This window comes from Tinamus guttatus, unplaced genomic scaffold, assembly GCF_059628265.1.
Source record: "Tinamus guttatus ecotype Peru unplaced genomic scaffold, ASM5962826v1 Tinamus_guttatus_pri_ptg000213l, whole genome shotgun sequence".
In the NCBI taxonomy this organism is placed as follows: Eukaryota; Metazoa; Chordata; class Aves; order Tinamiformes; family Tinamidae; genus Tinamus; species Tinamus guttatus.
The window spans coordinates 12,490,438-12,504,961 of NW_028288747.1; the positions used below are offsets into that span (position 1 = coordinate 12,490,438).

The 14,524-nt window shown below is 42.0% G+C and overlaps 1 protein-coding gene across 2 annotated transcripts in view; it reads left to right on the plus strand.

The window, feature by feature from the left end:
• PDS5A (PDS5 cohesin associated factor A) overlaps positions 1 to 6,421 on the plus strand; it is a 74,426-nt gene extending 68,005 nt beyond the window's left edge. The window contains exons 30-34 of one of the 2 annotated variants that reach the window (XM_088524760.1): positions 1,882 to 2,027; positions 2,450 to 2,555; positions 3,666 to 4,015; positions 4,543 to 4,693; positions 5,224 to 6,421. In XM_088524760.1, the coding sequence (XP_088380886.1) occupies positions 1,882 to 2,027; positions 2,450 to 2,555; positions 3,666 to 4,015; positions 4,543 to 4,693; positions 5,224 to 5,259 (789 nt within the window). In that variant the 3' untranslated portion in view covers positions 5,260 to 6,421. The remainder of the gene's footprint in view (positions 1 to 1,881; positions 2,028 to 2,449; positions 2,556 to 3,665; positions 4,016 to 4,542; positions 4,694 to 5,223) is intronic. The other variant, XM_088524761.1, reaches the window with a different exon arrangement.
• Positions 6,422 to 14,524: the final 8,103 nt, after the last annotated feature.

The window sequence follows — 14,524 nt, forward strand, 5'->3', positions numbered from 1 at the left end:
TCCTCCCCGTTTTTCTCCTCTACAGAGCAGCTCACGTGCGAGAGGGTTGCCCAGCTGGCAGAGTCACTTCTGCTCCCCTGCCCGGCCTTCCTTCACGCTCACATGCTCCCCCTGCCAAAAAGTGCTTTGTAATCCACGTCCAGCAAAAACCTGGCCGGTGGTTTGGAGTTTAATGCTCCTCATTTTTGCTGTCTGAAGGAGATCAGCGTTTATGCCCTGCCAGCAGCAAGGAGGGCAGCTCAGGGCACACACCTCCCAGCCGAACTGCAGGGTGTCTTGTCTTCTGCTAAAAGTGTTTCACCTTTGGTGAGTGGAACATTTGTAACTTTGACGCCAGTTTGGTGGTTTTATAAACGGAGAGTATATCTCCTTTGGCAAGACATTCAGCAAGTTAGGCTAAAGCTGTGTGGTAATTAAAAAACCTTACCAGCGTAAGCCAGGCTTTTCTCATGCATTCTGTTAAAATACAGCTATACTGGAGAGCAGTTTCCTTGCAAAACTAATACTGTTTAAGCAGTTTTCACTGTTGTGGAAAGATGAGCACTTATTCCAAGCTTCAGTAGCATGCACTGACTTGCTTCATTTTCTGCCCACTTCCATTTCGTGTTCGATACACGGCTCAGTGAGGCCAGTGGTCCTCTTGGTCTGGTGTGTCCAGGTGAGTGCTAGAAATCGTGACTCAGGGGAGCGTGCAAATGTAGCCACTGGCCCCAGTACATTTCCCTCTAGTGCTCTCCAGCATTTGTACTGTTTTATTGGGATGTTAGGTCCTCCATCTCTTCCTATTGGCTTTGGTGTCTGACTATCCCTGAATGTTTGCTCTTGCTTTGAGTCTGCTGATGCCTTCACAGCCTTTCGTGGTAATAGGTGCCAACAGATAACAACCTGCCCTGTGAAAAAGCACTTTTCCCTCTTTAATGTTTTCTTTTTCCTGTTGCACCAAATGTTCCCTATTTTTTTTAATATAAAATATTCAGCGAGTTGAGCAAACATAATATTTTCATGTAAACGTGCACTACGACACGATGCAACTACATGTTGCATCTACAATGATGATTATACTGAACTGAACAGATTACTAGTAGCAAGTCAGTTCTGTGGAGGTGGTTGCTTCTTTGCTGGCAAAGTAGTATCCAGGGCCTGTGCTGTCCCTCCTGCCTGCTCCCTCATGACTTTCACATATGGGAATGTGTGAGAATGTCTTAATTTATTAAGGTGGTCTCTGAGGAAATGCAAAATTACATGAAGAATGTGTCATGCCAGTTATAAAAACTTGTTAGGCTTATCTCGAGAGACTAAGGAAAGAAAATGCTTCTTATCTACCCAGCCTGACCAAATCAGTCAACAGACACCAGCCATAGCGATATCTAAAATACCAACACTGTGACAGGAACTCCCAATAGATTATGTAAAAATAAATTACATTTTTATACTAACTTCCTATATAGTTTAAGAAAAGTGTACACGTTTCTTACTGTTGCAGTGACTCTAACCCTGCATTATGTTTTGGCAAGTGTTTGCATCTCTTGCCATGACACCACTGCTTATGCGGGTTTAGGGGCTTTGTGGTCACAGGAGCTGCCCTGCTCCTTCAGCCCCCCGACATTTCCTCCCATTCTGGCCTTCACTGGAGCTTTTCTAGCTGATAACCCTGCAAAGAATGAGGAGGGCAAGGCCTGTGCTCGGGTGCTGTAGGCTGGAGAGAGAGAACCATATGCGAGACTACGTTTTTAAGTAATGATGGAACCTATAGCTCTAAGTTCATGGCATCATGAATAAGACTGTTCATCCTTGTTATCCCAGAGGTATTTTAGAAAAAACATGGATTTTTTTTTAATGTGCTGAAGTTCCTGTTTTTAACACTCAGCCATTTTCTTTCAGCCAAAACCAACTGGTGTATTAGGTACAGTAAACAAACCATTATCTGCTACTGGAAGGAGACCGTATATTAGAACCACAGGATCAGAGACTGGAAGCAATATCAGTGTAAACTCTGAGCTGAGCTCTTCTGCAGGAAACAGATCAAGGTACAGGAGATCGAAAGATAACTCCTCTCCTTAACTCTTAATTTCATATTCTGCAGGGTACTTGCACCTTGTAGCGTAGATGACTTGGTGTGTGTGTCACTGTAACTTTTATTTGTTAAACTATTTTGTGTTTATGTAAATCAGTGGAAGCTTGAGCTGTTGGTCCCAGTGTTTGCTTTTCCCTCCTACCTTTGCCAATATCAGACTTTCTTATGAGGGACTGGGCTCAGTGACCAGGCCCTCTCAGTTCTCTTCTGAGAAAAAAAAAATGTAAACAAAAAGCAAGGCAAATTCCTTACAAAAAGGTAATTTTCCCTGTCTGCATTGATTTTTTTTTTTTTAAAAAGTTCACATTTATTTCCTCTGGTTGTTTATGCTCTGTATGTATGTATTTTTTCTTTTGTCTTTAATTTTTCTACCAGGGAACAAAGTTCAGATATATCAGAAACTGGGGTCAGCGAAAATGAGGAAAATCCTGTGAGGATTATTTCAGTCACACCAGCAAAGACAGAACCTGTGAAAAACAAGGTATGGCTTGCAGGTTTTGTGGACTTCACATAACAAAGATTTTTTTTTTCTTAAACTTTTTAAATAAAATCCACATACTGTGCACACCTGGGGCTAATAAAGAAGATCTGTTTCTGACCCTTCACCAGTCTTATTCTTCTCTCCTTGCGACCAGAGTTCTGAAAAGTTAGGTAAGGTTCGCAAAGTATTTAGGAAATGAGCTTGTTTAGGCAATTGGTTCTTGAAACCTGGCTTTAGTTGAGATTTTCAGAGTGATTCATCTGTAATGTTTCTGTGAATAGCAATTGTAAACACTATTCATATGAATCTGATAAAATAATAAGATTACAGAGACTGCATGACTTATTTAAGCATTTAAGAAACAACAGTGGAATATTTAACAAAAAAAAAGTCCTTGTTTCAGGCACAGCACTTATGTAGGAATGTCTTAACTGATGTGTGTGAAATTGTTAGCTGTCATGCCAGCGATGCTCCCTTTTTCTTGCTCTTCCCTGGAAAGCTACTCCAGAAGCCTCTGCTCAAATGGAAATCCAGCATCCAGTTTGTCTCCATATGAATAGTTTGTGTGTAGAGACCTATACCTCTGCCACGTGTTGCTTCTCGTGTGTACAGACACAGCTTCATTTCACTTGTGTCTAGATCTCACTCCCTTTGTTCTCCCCGAGCTTTGCTTGTTCTCCTCTTTTAATGGCATTTAGGATTTTTGTAATCTGAATCTTCCCAGAAGTTTGACCTCAGCATTTGTGTCTATTGCAATAAATATCATTTGCTCTGCCAGAATCGTTGCTCTTGCTCTGCAATTCTCTCTCCTGTCAGTTGGCAGAGAGACAATAAAGGAGTTTGTCCAGTAGAACCACCATGGGAGAATCCTAGTCTTTCTCTAATCTTTCAAGCATGTAAATATATATACGGAAGACAGATATTAAAATTATCTAATTTTAGTGTAGGAAATCCTTCTGCAAGGTTAATGTCAAGTATCCCCCTTTGTGAAGCATGTGTGTTGCCATATCACTTTACTAACGCTTCTGTCAAAACTGAAACAATTTCAGTTTACCTTTGGGATTTTTTTTTTTATTTTTCATTTCACATTTAATGATTTTTCCTCTATAGGAAATTAATTCAGATCAGGCTACACAAGGAAACAGCACTGAACGTGGGAAAAAAAGAACAGCAACAGCATCTGGAACTGAGAATATCCAAAAAACAGAAGAAAAGAATGCAGAAGAAACAGGACCATCACTCGCAGCAAAAACCAGGAGAGGGCGTCCACCCAAACCTGAACCTCAAGGCACCACTGCAAAAAATGAGGAAACAAATAAACCACCTGTCAGGGGAAGGAAAAGGGCAGCAGCCAGTCAGGAAAATCCAGGGGGACTAGAAGCAGGTAACGCCAAAGCACCAAAACAGCAAGACACAGCAAAAAAGCCAGCAGCAGCACAGAGACAAATTGATCTACAAAGGTAAAAAATAAATAAATAAATAACAAGAATTTTTAAATTCGGGTGGGCCATTCCTCTCCCAAGATATATGCAGAATTTACAATTCCAGCAGCTCTAGATTAATGGGTAAAGTTAAACCAAAGAATTAATATAAGAATGAAAACCATGGTCTAACATGGCATAGTGGGTTCTGTTTTTCAATCAGGGCACTATGAAATATGAATAATTGGTGCCATAGGTTTTTTCTAGAGATCTTCTCAAATAGAAGATCTTGCAGAGAACCTTGATCCACTATGATTTCCCATTTCCCCTCCCAGGAAGGTTCATGTGGTGCTGAGTTCTCCAGTCTTTCCAGAGAACATTGTTTGTGTACTGCCCTGCAATGCTTTTTTTTTTTTTTTTTTTTTTTCTTCTAAGTATTACTAAAGTCCTCGTAATAAACTACCCATAGCCTTAGATAAGCCACTGATATCAGACAACTTCTTTGAAATATGTAACGCTTCAGTATTTCTTAAAAACATGCCACAACTATATTGACATTTTTCCAGAAGCCAGGTGCTTGGAAGTGATGGAGATTCACTGTTGGAGATAGACTCAAGTCCAGGATTTTCCCAAAATGCAATGGATCTTTTTAAAGCCTGTGAGAGCAGCCAGGAAGACACTGAGGATGCAGAGATAGCAGAAGGAGGCTTCCTTAAGGTGTAGCAGGCATTTTATGTAGGATGATTCTGTGATCTTATTGCAGCCTATAGAATAGAGAGTCAAAGAAACTTCTTTTCCTTCTATAAGAAGATATGTAAAAATAGCTCAGTGCCTGATAGAGTTTTCTTTTTGTTGTTTTTAAGTAGAAACATACAAATTACTGTTTGCTTTTAAGACACATACGATGTTTCTATTAACCTGAGTAAATCTATATTTAGTTACCATTCTTATTCTCTGATCACAGTAAAAGTTAGGAGAAATATATTTTTCTGTTTATGCTGAATTACTGTTCATTCAGCTTTATATTTTCAAGTTTATCCAAAGGTTGTATTAGATAATAATAAAATGCAGTTACACTGAATTAATACTGTGGTGTCTGGGAAGACTTATGATACAGCTGGAAGAGTCACAGGTATAAGGAAATAGATAAAATATAGACAATATAGATAGGATTTTGAGTCAGAATTAATTAAAATTTCCTTGTTCTTGTGATTAACTGTTTTTTCTGCTTTTCTGCTCCCCAAAAGGTAAAAAGAAAACTCACTCGCAAAGGGAAGAAATGAAGGCCAAATAAAGGCATGCTCCAAGCTTCTGCAAAAACTAGGATTCAGAAATGTCCTGTACAGGAACTGAAATTACTTCAAAACACACAGCTTTCAGCTCTGTAAACAGAAGGAAAACTATGCTTCCCTTTCACATGAATTTAATCCTTCTCAGTGGAAATGTAAAGCAGAAACTCTTGAGAAAGAGGCTAAAAGCATCTGTACTTATTTCCCCAGAGACTTTTTTTATGAAAAGTCAATAATTAAGCAAATTGCTTAACACTTGGTTCCAGTTCCTGAGTTCTGGAGTTTAAAAGTGTATTTACACCATTAATTTTCATGCTGCATTTTTTTTAAAGAAAGTCAGAGGAGGTCCTTACACTGACATTGAAAATTCATGATCTTAGAGCCAGGTATTCCCATGTTTCACAGAGAAAATAGAAGTCTACTGAATGGATTTTAAACAAGACTAGAGGAAAAAAAAATCACAAAAAATTTTTTTGCTTTACTTTTGGAGACTGTTTTATGTATAATTCTTTCTGCCTGCCTACTTTTCTGCAAAAATAAGATGTACAGATTTCAGTTCCCTGCTATGAAAAGTCATGTGGTGGCAATTTTATAAATGTTGCTTTCTGATTTTTATCAGAGTGGGAAAGTAATCACTTAAAATTATTATTAATTCGCAAGTAGACATTTCACTTTTTAATTTTCCCTCCATTTTAGTTTAATATAATTTGCAATAAATGTACATATTGATGTTTGTTTTATAAAAACATATATCACTTTTAAGTGTTTTTACTCCCGTGGTTCTGTTGGAATATTCTAAATTTTAAAGGAGTAAAGACAAGTCCAGCATTTGATTTTATAATGTTTGTCACCAGATTTTTATTATTGATGTAAAGAAAAAAAATCAATTTTTAAAAATAGTTGGACTTTGGCAGCTTTGTAAGGAAAGTTGGAAATGTTTAGGATTGCTCTCAATTTTAAGCATTGTGCTGATTGGAAGTAAGTCTGTTTTGCATTTTGTCTTCCTGTCCAGATTCATTTTTTAATGTTTATTTTAGAAGATTGTTGCATCAATATTATGTTTCCTGGCATTGTTCAGCATAGATACAGTGTACACTTTTATGTACACATGATCATATTTAAGTTTGTTGCATAAAATAAACGCTTCTAGGTGTCATGTGGTGGTTGTCTTTTTTTTTTTTTTTTCCTCCTCCCTAGTAAACCAGTTATTTGCTCTGTACATGTGAATGGTCTTGAGTTTATAGGAATAGTATTTTGAGCAATTAATCTCAATTTTTGGCTTATATTATGGTGCTTTATTTTGTAGAGTATGTGGAAAAGGGGGTTGGATTGCAGAATGACAGAGAAGTTGTCACTTTGTTTTTCATTTTCCTATTTTTCACTTAAAAACTGTTTCCTTGACGTCTCTTGATAAGCTGTACTGTTGATGTTGGTTAAGGTTTATCGGCTGTCCCGAGATGGTTAAGTACAGTTGGGTGCTGTTAACGTGCATGATTGTTTCTCGTATCAAGATACACTAGTTAATTGGTGTTGCAGTTATTTTTCCTATGAAAAAGAGGAAAAAAAAAAAGTGCTCTCTTCACAGAGCAGAATATGTGCCCCGCTCCTCCTAAAGCAGCCTGGCATGCTTTGACTTGAAGGGTTTCTGTGAGCTTTGATAGAGAGACACTGGGAGATTAAAAAGCAAATAATTACACATATATCCATCAGGGGCTTGGTTTATAAAGCTAAAATACTTTCACAAATTGGATTTACTGATCATAGTATAGTTTTCTTAGGTTCTCTGCTCAAATATTTCTGTTGTGTGAAAAATGTGTCACTTTGGTTCTTCTTAAAACAACTTTTAAACCTTTTTGTTACAATACTTTAAAGGCTGCCAGAAATTTAACTGTCAGAAATTAGCCCTGGTGGGTAGTAGCTGTAGGTAGCAGTGTGCCAGTAACAGTGCTTTGCTTTGGAGTCTGGCCTTGACAAATTATGCAAGTGTTTCTTTCAGAATTCTTTCAAAAAGTTCTGTTTTTTATAGTCGTTTGTGGGCTCATTCTAGAACAACTGAGGTCAAAAGGGCTCTGGAGGTCTTATGGTCCAATGCCCAACTCAGAGCAGGGCCTCTCAGTTGTCTTTTAATTTACAAACACAGAATTATGCAAGTTCTTCATGATACCTGTTCTTTTTTTTTTTTTTTTTAATCTGTTTTCTTTAAGAGAATGTTTGATGTACTTCACGACTGTCAGGATAGTCAAAGAAAATTGGTGCCTTTATGTAGCAAATTATGCAGGACCTAGTTGTCTGAGCAAAAATGCAACGTACAAACTATAGGAAAAAGCCTGGTCTTTTGGTGGAATTTGCCACAGACAAGTCTACATGCAGAATTTCTGTCCATTCTCTCGATTTTTTTCCAGTGGAAAAAAAATGTTGGTTATCTCTAAATATAAAAATATTTTACAAAAGAATGGTGATTTTTTTTCCACTGTCAACAGAAAACTGATGCTCAGTTTAGTCACCTGTTCAAAGTGAAATGAAGAGTAAAAGGAAGCCAAATGTGACCCAGTTGTTTATTGACGGTAGTACTGGAAGGTCCTGAATTTTTACATTCTGAGTTACATAATTTGACCTAAATCCTTAGCATTTGCAGTTCCCATCTTCTTTGTTTCCTCTGATTCCAGGAACATGCGATTCCTCTAGTTCTTGTGAAACCAAAAGGTTGCATTGCTGCGTGCGTCAGTGGATTTCAGTACATTAGAATTAAATCTGAATTATTGTTTTCAGACAAAGCAGTATTTTCTAGAGAAATCCTTTGTTTTTCTTGAACAGCAAGAATAAACATCCATTACAAATCTTCTTTGCATATGCTATGATAAGCTTTAAAATTTTAGAGCTGCTAAATAACAAAAATACTAAATGTATTTAAATGTTTTTTTAAAAGAAAAAGTATTTCTAGCCAATGGATGCTTAGTCCATATTGCAGGACCAATTTCAAAATCAGACTGGCCAGTGAGCATCTTGTTAAGTGTTGGGTTTATCGTGGCTGAATGGACTGTCTCATCTTAACATCCCAAAAGATCACCGAATTTTTGTAATACACAAGAAATCTTCAAGAAACTGTCCTCAGACAGGCGTAGTGCTCAGTGGTTTGGTTTATCATCGGTAATGGGTTTGTTTGTGCCCAGAAATTGAATCCAAATCAGTACTCAAGGAAGTAGTCCAACTTCTTTTGATTTGGGCTATAAAGTCTGCTTGCCATCCAGATGCACCTAGCTGATTACTAAGCGTTATTCACAGAAGAGCTGGCCTTCCTCCATGAGTTGTCTCGGTGCAGGAACAGATTTGTCTAGAGAACAATAAATGTGATAGTTTATCCCAGGTAGCTCAGTGCTCTGCAGGCAGCTCCTGTTATGTCCCTGGAAGGCTCCCTCTGACAGAAGAAGCACAAAACCAGCCTGCCTATGATTTCCTGGGGCACTCAAGTGGCAAGAGAAAAGTCCAAGTCAGGTGAGCTCTGGCTTTAAGGAAAATGCTCTTAAATGTCAAAGACTGTTAACAGCTTCCATCTTTAAAGGATTTTTAAGCTTGACGTTCCCTGGAGTGTTTGCGTTGGTTCCTGAAAGGAAGGAAGCAAGATGGGACGACTTCAGGTTGAAGAGCTTAGAAGTCCGAATCTCTCTTTAACCTAGCACGAAGTGTGGCTGATGGCCTTTTCCTTCACAGCTTGGATTGAGGGAGTGGGTCCACGGACTGGCATTAAAAGCTGGGTAAAACCACTCAAACCTATAGCTTTATATTGTTCTTTCCCCTCAGCTCCAAATCTGGGCATCTACCTCTTTTTTTAAAGAATGATATGACTATTTCAGTCAAGACTGTTCTAGGAGTGAGCAACCCTGTCTCACCCTTTGATCTCATACTCACTGATCTCTTTTCAAGCTGACAAGAGCCCCTCGTGCCCAATCAGTAATTCCCTAGGCTCCAGTCATTGCACCTGCAGGATGGCTGCTTTCCCATATCTATCTGACTCGCTAGTGTCACTAGGATTTATAGTAGGAGCACCTATTGTTCTTGTATGAGTTATTAGCCCTGTTTTCTACAGAATTGAGGCATTTCACCAAGTTCTTGAGAATTGTAGCAGCCTGTAAAAAAACTGATACAGTGGGACCATGACAAGAGGTTGATTCAAACTTGTTCACTCCAAAAGCGATCGGATGAATTTGAACACTGAGTCCTCACTCAGGCTACAAAAGCCAAAGAACAACACACACTTACTCCATTAAGTGGTAGGAGCCACCTCAGACCTCACCCTCATCAACTCGACTCACTTCACGTTTGCCTGAAGCCAACGTGAGCACCTGCCTTGGAGCTTTGGTGTCAGTGTCACAGGCTTATCAGAAACAAATGGCATGTGCACTACAAGAAGAGTCACTGAAATTACTGTCCACGGCAGGCGGGATGCAGCTATTCCTCACAGCATTAACTTGGAGAAGTCTCCTGTTAACCTGGTGGAAAGGCCTTTCTGACCCCTAGACTATGCAGCACGTGGGTGTTGCCATCCACCAGCAAGAGCCAGGACAGCTCCTTTGGCAGGAAGCTGGTGTGTTTATCACCACTTGAACAAGGCGAGCTGTGGCACCTGCAGGCAGAACAGAGGGACAAGGTAGTTGGGTCCTGCCGTAGTGCCCGTGGAGGGAACGGCGGTCACAAGCGTTGTTGGCTCTTGGGTGAGAGCGCACACGTAGGCGAGCTGGTTTGTAGCTCGCTGAGGTGGAGCTGTCAGCAGTGTAGTCAGAGCAGCCTGTCCATGGAGGCAAGAAGAGGGAGTAAATAACCTGGTGTAGGTGACGGCATCCCACTCTTGTGACCAAGACTGTTATTTTAACAACGACAGGAGCCCAGATGGGTGCTTGTAACGCCATAGAGAGGCAAATGTCTACCCCCTGCCTTCCCCTGCAGGCCGTGGCTGCTTCGTCTTGCTGCACCAGTGCTGCTGGGGCAGGAGCAGCTGGTGATTAGCGCAATCCCAGGCAGGAGCTGAGCTGCTTTGGTGGTGGATGCCTTAAGCAAGTGGATGATCCCTGCCTGCTCTGACTGTTTCATAGACAGTGATCTGATTCCTTCCCCTGGTGTGGCCCAGCTGCAGCAATTAACCCCTGTCTGGGCCGCTGGCTGGTAGACTGGGCACTTCCCCAGGCAAAGCTGGGACTTAGGAGATGTTCTGCTCTGCAGTAGGAATAAAGGCTTGGAGTGATTCAGAAACACCATCTGCTTTGCTGTATGTTCGGGCGCCTCGGCATCATCCACCTTGGTGATGGCTGGAGCAGAAATGGGGTGGACTCACTCTGCTGGCAGAGGAATTTGGGGAGACGCAGGGCTACAGTGTTGCTCACCGCATGCTCACTGCACTCAGAGGAGCTCCTGAGTACTGGGGAGGGATAGTTGTCCCTCGTGCCCTCAGCTCCTGGGGAAAGAGAAGGGAGCCACCAGCGACCTGGACAAACTGCCGCAGGGGGTGAGGGCAGCTGGCTTCCTGGGACGTGGAAAGCAATACAACTGTGCTAGGTGCTCAGTAGTTGAATAATACTCTGGCTCCCCTAGGGAAGGTGGCTAATTTTAATGTCTTCTTAGCTTCTCTAATTCATCAGGAATTCTGAGGCTTCTCTCCCATATGTTTACATGGAGTCCTATGCATAAAACTGACTCTTGCACTTCACAAGAACTGTTTGTTGGTCGCACTGTGGGGCACTCCAGGCTCCCACATAACCTCAGGTAGAGTTGCAAGTGTCTGTTCATTAAGAAAGTGATTCCTGACATTCGCAGAGAGCAGAGCTGAGAAAAGCCAGTGGCACAGAGCAATCCAGAGGAGGCGTCATGTGACATGGATAAAAATAGGAATTGAGAAGTGCTTACCATCTGTCTGAACAGCAGCGTTTTGGAAGAACCTTCCAAAGAAGAGTACGTTTAAGATGGATTTGTGGTACAAATCTGTCACTGCCAGTGACGTTCCCATCACCTCTTGCACTGCAAGTATGAAAAGTTCTAGACGTGCTACATTCTCCCACGAGGGGCTGTGATTTGTGAAGTTCAGAATGAGCTACCATATAAGCAATGCAAGTGCTCCTTGGGAAAAAAACTTTTATTCAGCTCTTTCAAGTAATTCTCTTCTCTTTTATGCCTTCTAGTAACACTCTTATGAGCAAATTCTTCTAGTTTAAACCAAAAAAAAATGTTTTCTGTGCATCTCTGCAAAGCTGAAGACTGCACTGATTTGTAATTGGAAATTGTTCTGTACAACTTTTAACTCATTTTAACTGAAGTAATCTTTTTGCTTAAAAGTTTACTTGGTGACATAAGAGTTTACCTAGAGTGCTCAGATGGATGTTGGCAAGTTATATGAACTTTCCCATAGCCCTGGTCTGTGTTAATGGTCTGGTTAGCGCTTACCTGAATGTGACCTGGTCTATTCACCACGTCTTATCAACTCAGAAACAGTCTGAAAGTCTCTAAAATGCTTTAGGGATCCAAATCTGTAACAGCTTTAGGAAACTTGTCTGGTTGGCTGGAATACTACAAGCCACAAAGGAAGATCCAGATTCCCGAACCCGAAAGTAGTAAGTACATATGGATATTTTTGTAAGTCCTTTCTGGTTTCCACAGGCATCTTAGGAGGCCCTGCACCCTCACAGAGTGTACATGTTGGATGATGGTGACATTTGCAGTCCTCTCGGGCTGATCACGAGGTAGACATGGTCATCTCCCGGGCTTCTGCCACTGGCCTTCACGGGATACAGCAGAGTCAGATGATTAATTACTTCTTGCCTGTTCCTCTGAGTCACCTCAGAGCAATGATGAGAGGTTGGTGGCAGGTGACCTAACACTCCACAGAGGAAAATGGGATCATTCTAAACACCATCATTCATGGGTGCCAGACGAATTTCAGGGGTGGATAAGTCTGCAAAGAGGCTGCTGCACCTGTGTAGTTATTTCAGGGGCAGAAGGAGAAGGCCAGGCTCAGCACAGGCAGGAAATGGGGACTACAGCGGTGAGGAGCAGAAGCCGACCTGATGGAAAGGGATCAGAACAGCCTGTGGGGCTGCCACAGCCCTACAGAGGCACCTTGGTGCCCAGGCCCGCAGGAAGCCAGCTGGTGTCTCCACCAAGCTGCTCTGCATTGGCCTCAGAGACCAGTGTGTGTTGGGATACGTCGTACCTCTGCAGAGAAGGATGCCGTAATCCGGGACAGAGACAACCACGGTGCTCTGCCCCACTTGGCTCGACACCTGGCTCAGCCCTCGGGGCCGAGGCCCGTGTGTCCTTCCAGCATTAATCACCTCCTCTTGCCTAGGTGTCATGTTTGGTCAACAGCTTCACCTCCAAGTAGGGTATTTTTGTTTTCATTTTCACTTCCTGCTGATCCTGTTTTTTTACTATGACTCTTTGGGATATGAAGCTCAGTGTCTCGCTGGCATTCGAAGCCAGCAGGCATCATGTGGGAGGATAATGGAAAGCTGGGTTGGTTTGGTTTGTTGTAATACACTTTCATGCAACCTTCAAGCAGAGATCATTCAAGCTCAGGTAGTGACACCAATGCCTCCCACCATCCTTCCACATAGAATAGTGGAGGTAGCATTGATCTACTTTAAAAAATTAACCAATATATTTACTTTATTACAGCTCAGGCTGGCTGTGGCTTTCTTACCATGGTTATGAGCCAAGTGAGCAGCGGAGAGGAGTCGGGGTTCCTGCGGCTCAGCAAGGGCCGGGCTATAGCACATACGGACCCTGGAGAAAGGGAGGCCTAGCCATGTGGGCAGCTCTGGGGAACTGACTTGCCCAGGCTGCAAAGCTGAGTTTGAGCAGACAAACTCAGGCACAGAGGTACTATGAGGCAGCAGAGACACCTCCACGCTACTTTGAAGGTTTCCTTACAAGAGAAGAGGATGAATACAGCTGCTAAATGTAGTAATTTTGCCAAACGTCTTTCCCTATTTTTCGTAAACTTAGGTATGATCCTGTAGGCCATGGTGACAGCTTACATCATCCATGGGTATCTTTTTAAATGTCTCCTTGTGGCAGGTCTCACGTAGGTGCCAGAGCGATGGCCACACATGGGAGCTGCGGCCCCTTCCCCCAAGCAGCACCCACTGCGCATGACAGGACCCAGGTGTGGCCCGTGGCCTCCTGGGACGTGCCCCTGCTCCCTCCGTCTCTTCTGTCAGCCCTGGTCACGGCGTTGAGCCCAGAGGTGCGTGTCAGCCCCTCCCCATTACAGACTAGCGCAAAGCTGAGGGGGGAAATTACTATTTTGCTGAGGGAAGAAGCTTGAAAGCTTGTGCTGGAGATCCCGCTCTGCTAGGCACCTACGCAGGATTTCTCCAGTACTGGAAATTTTGTCTCCCTCTCTGCCCTCACCATGCTGTGATGGCCAGAGGCTATTTGGACAGGCACCTACAAAATTTAGTTCTAAGCCAAATTGTCTGGTTTTAAAGGACTAGAAAGCAAGTCGGGAGCAGGTCCATGCTCATGTCCCAACTCTCACAAAATTGAAAATCTTTCCACAAACCATTTCAACCACATTTTGCTTCTACCTTCTTCCAAAATCAGCTGAATTATTTGCTCTGTTTAGATTTGGGACCATTCACAGGTGAGAAAAATGGCAAATTAACAATAAGAGTAATTCTTCTCTTGTTGAGACTTAAGAACCTTTTGTTGTTGTTTGTTTTTCCACAGCTGTATGGTCTGGCTGCTTAGTGAACTTTTGGTCACCGCTTTGTTCCTACAAGTCTTTTCTGACAAGCACAGCTCAGAGCCAGAAATGCTCCTGGCCTTTCTGCTGTGGTTCAAGCCCACCAAGCACTTGAAGGGGGAGGACAGTATAAAGCAGAATGTGCAGAAGAGAGGGAGACGCCCAACACCCCAAAAACATCACAAACCTCCAAAACTGGAAATTTTCCTCTAGAAAATGTGCAGGCTTAATTTCCTAAAATTTGCCCTTTTAACAGGAAAAGCCATTAACCTGTGTTTGTGTAATTTCCTTTCAAATGATAATGTCTGATTATTTAACTTTCTAGGCATACAAACCACAGCCAACATCATTGTATCTTCTTTCAGCAATGTGAAGAAGTGTGAAATGGTACTGGCTACCTCTAGCTCTGCTTTTTGAATCAAAATTTTTCTTGGGCTCAACTAGTTAATGTTTTGGGCCCCAAGTTCCTCGGTTGCCCCCAAGCAGAGTCATCCTCACACCCAACGCTGTGCAAATCATAGAATCATT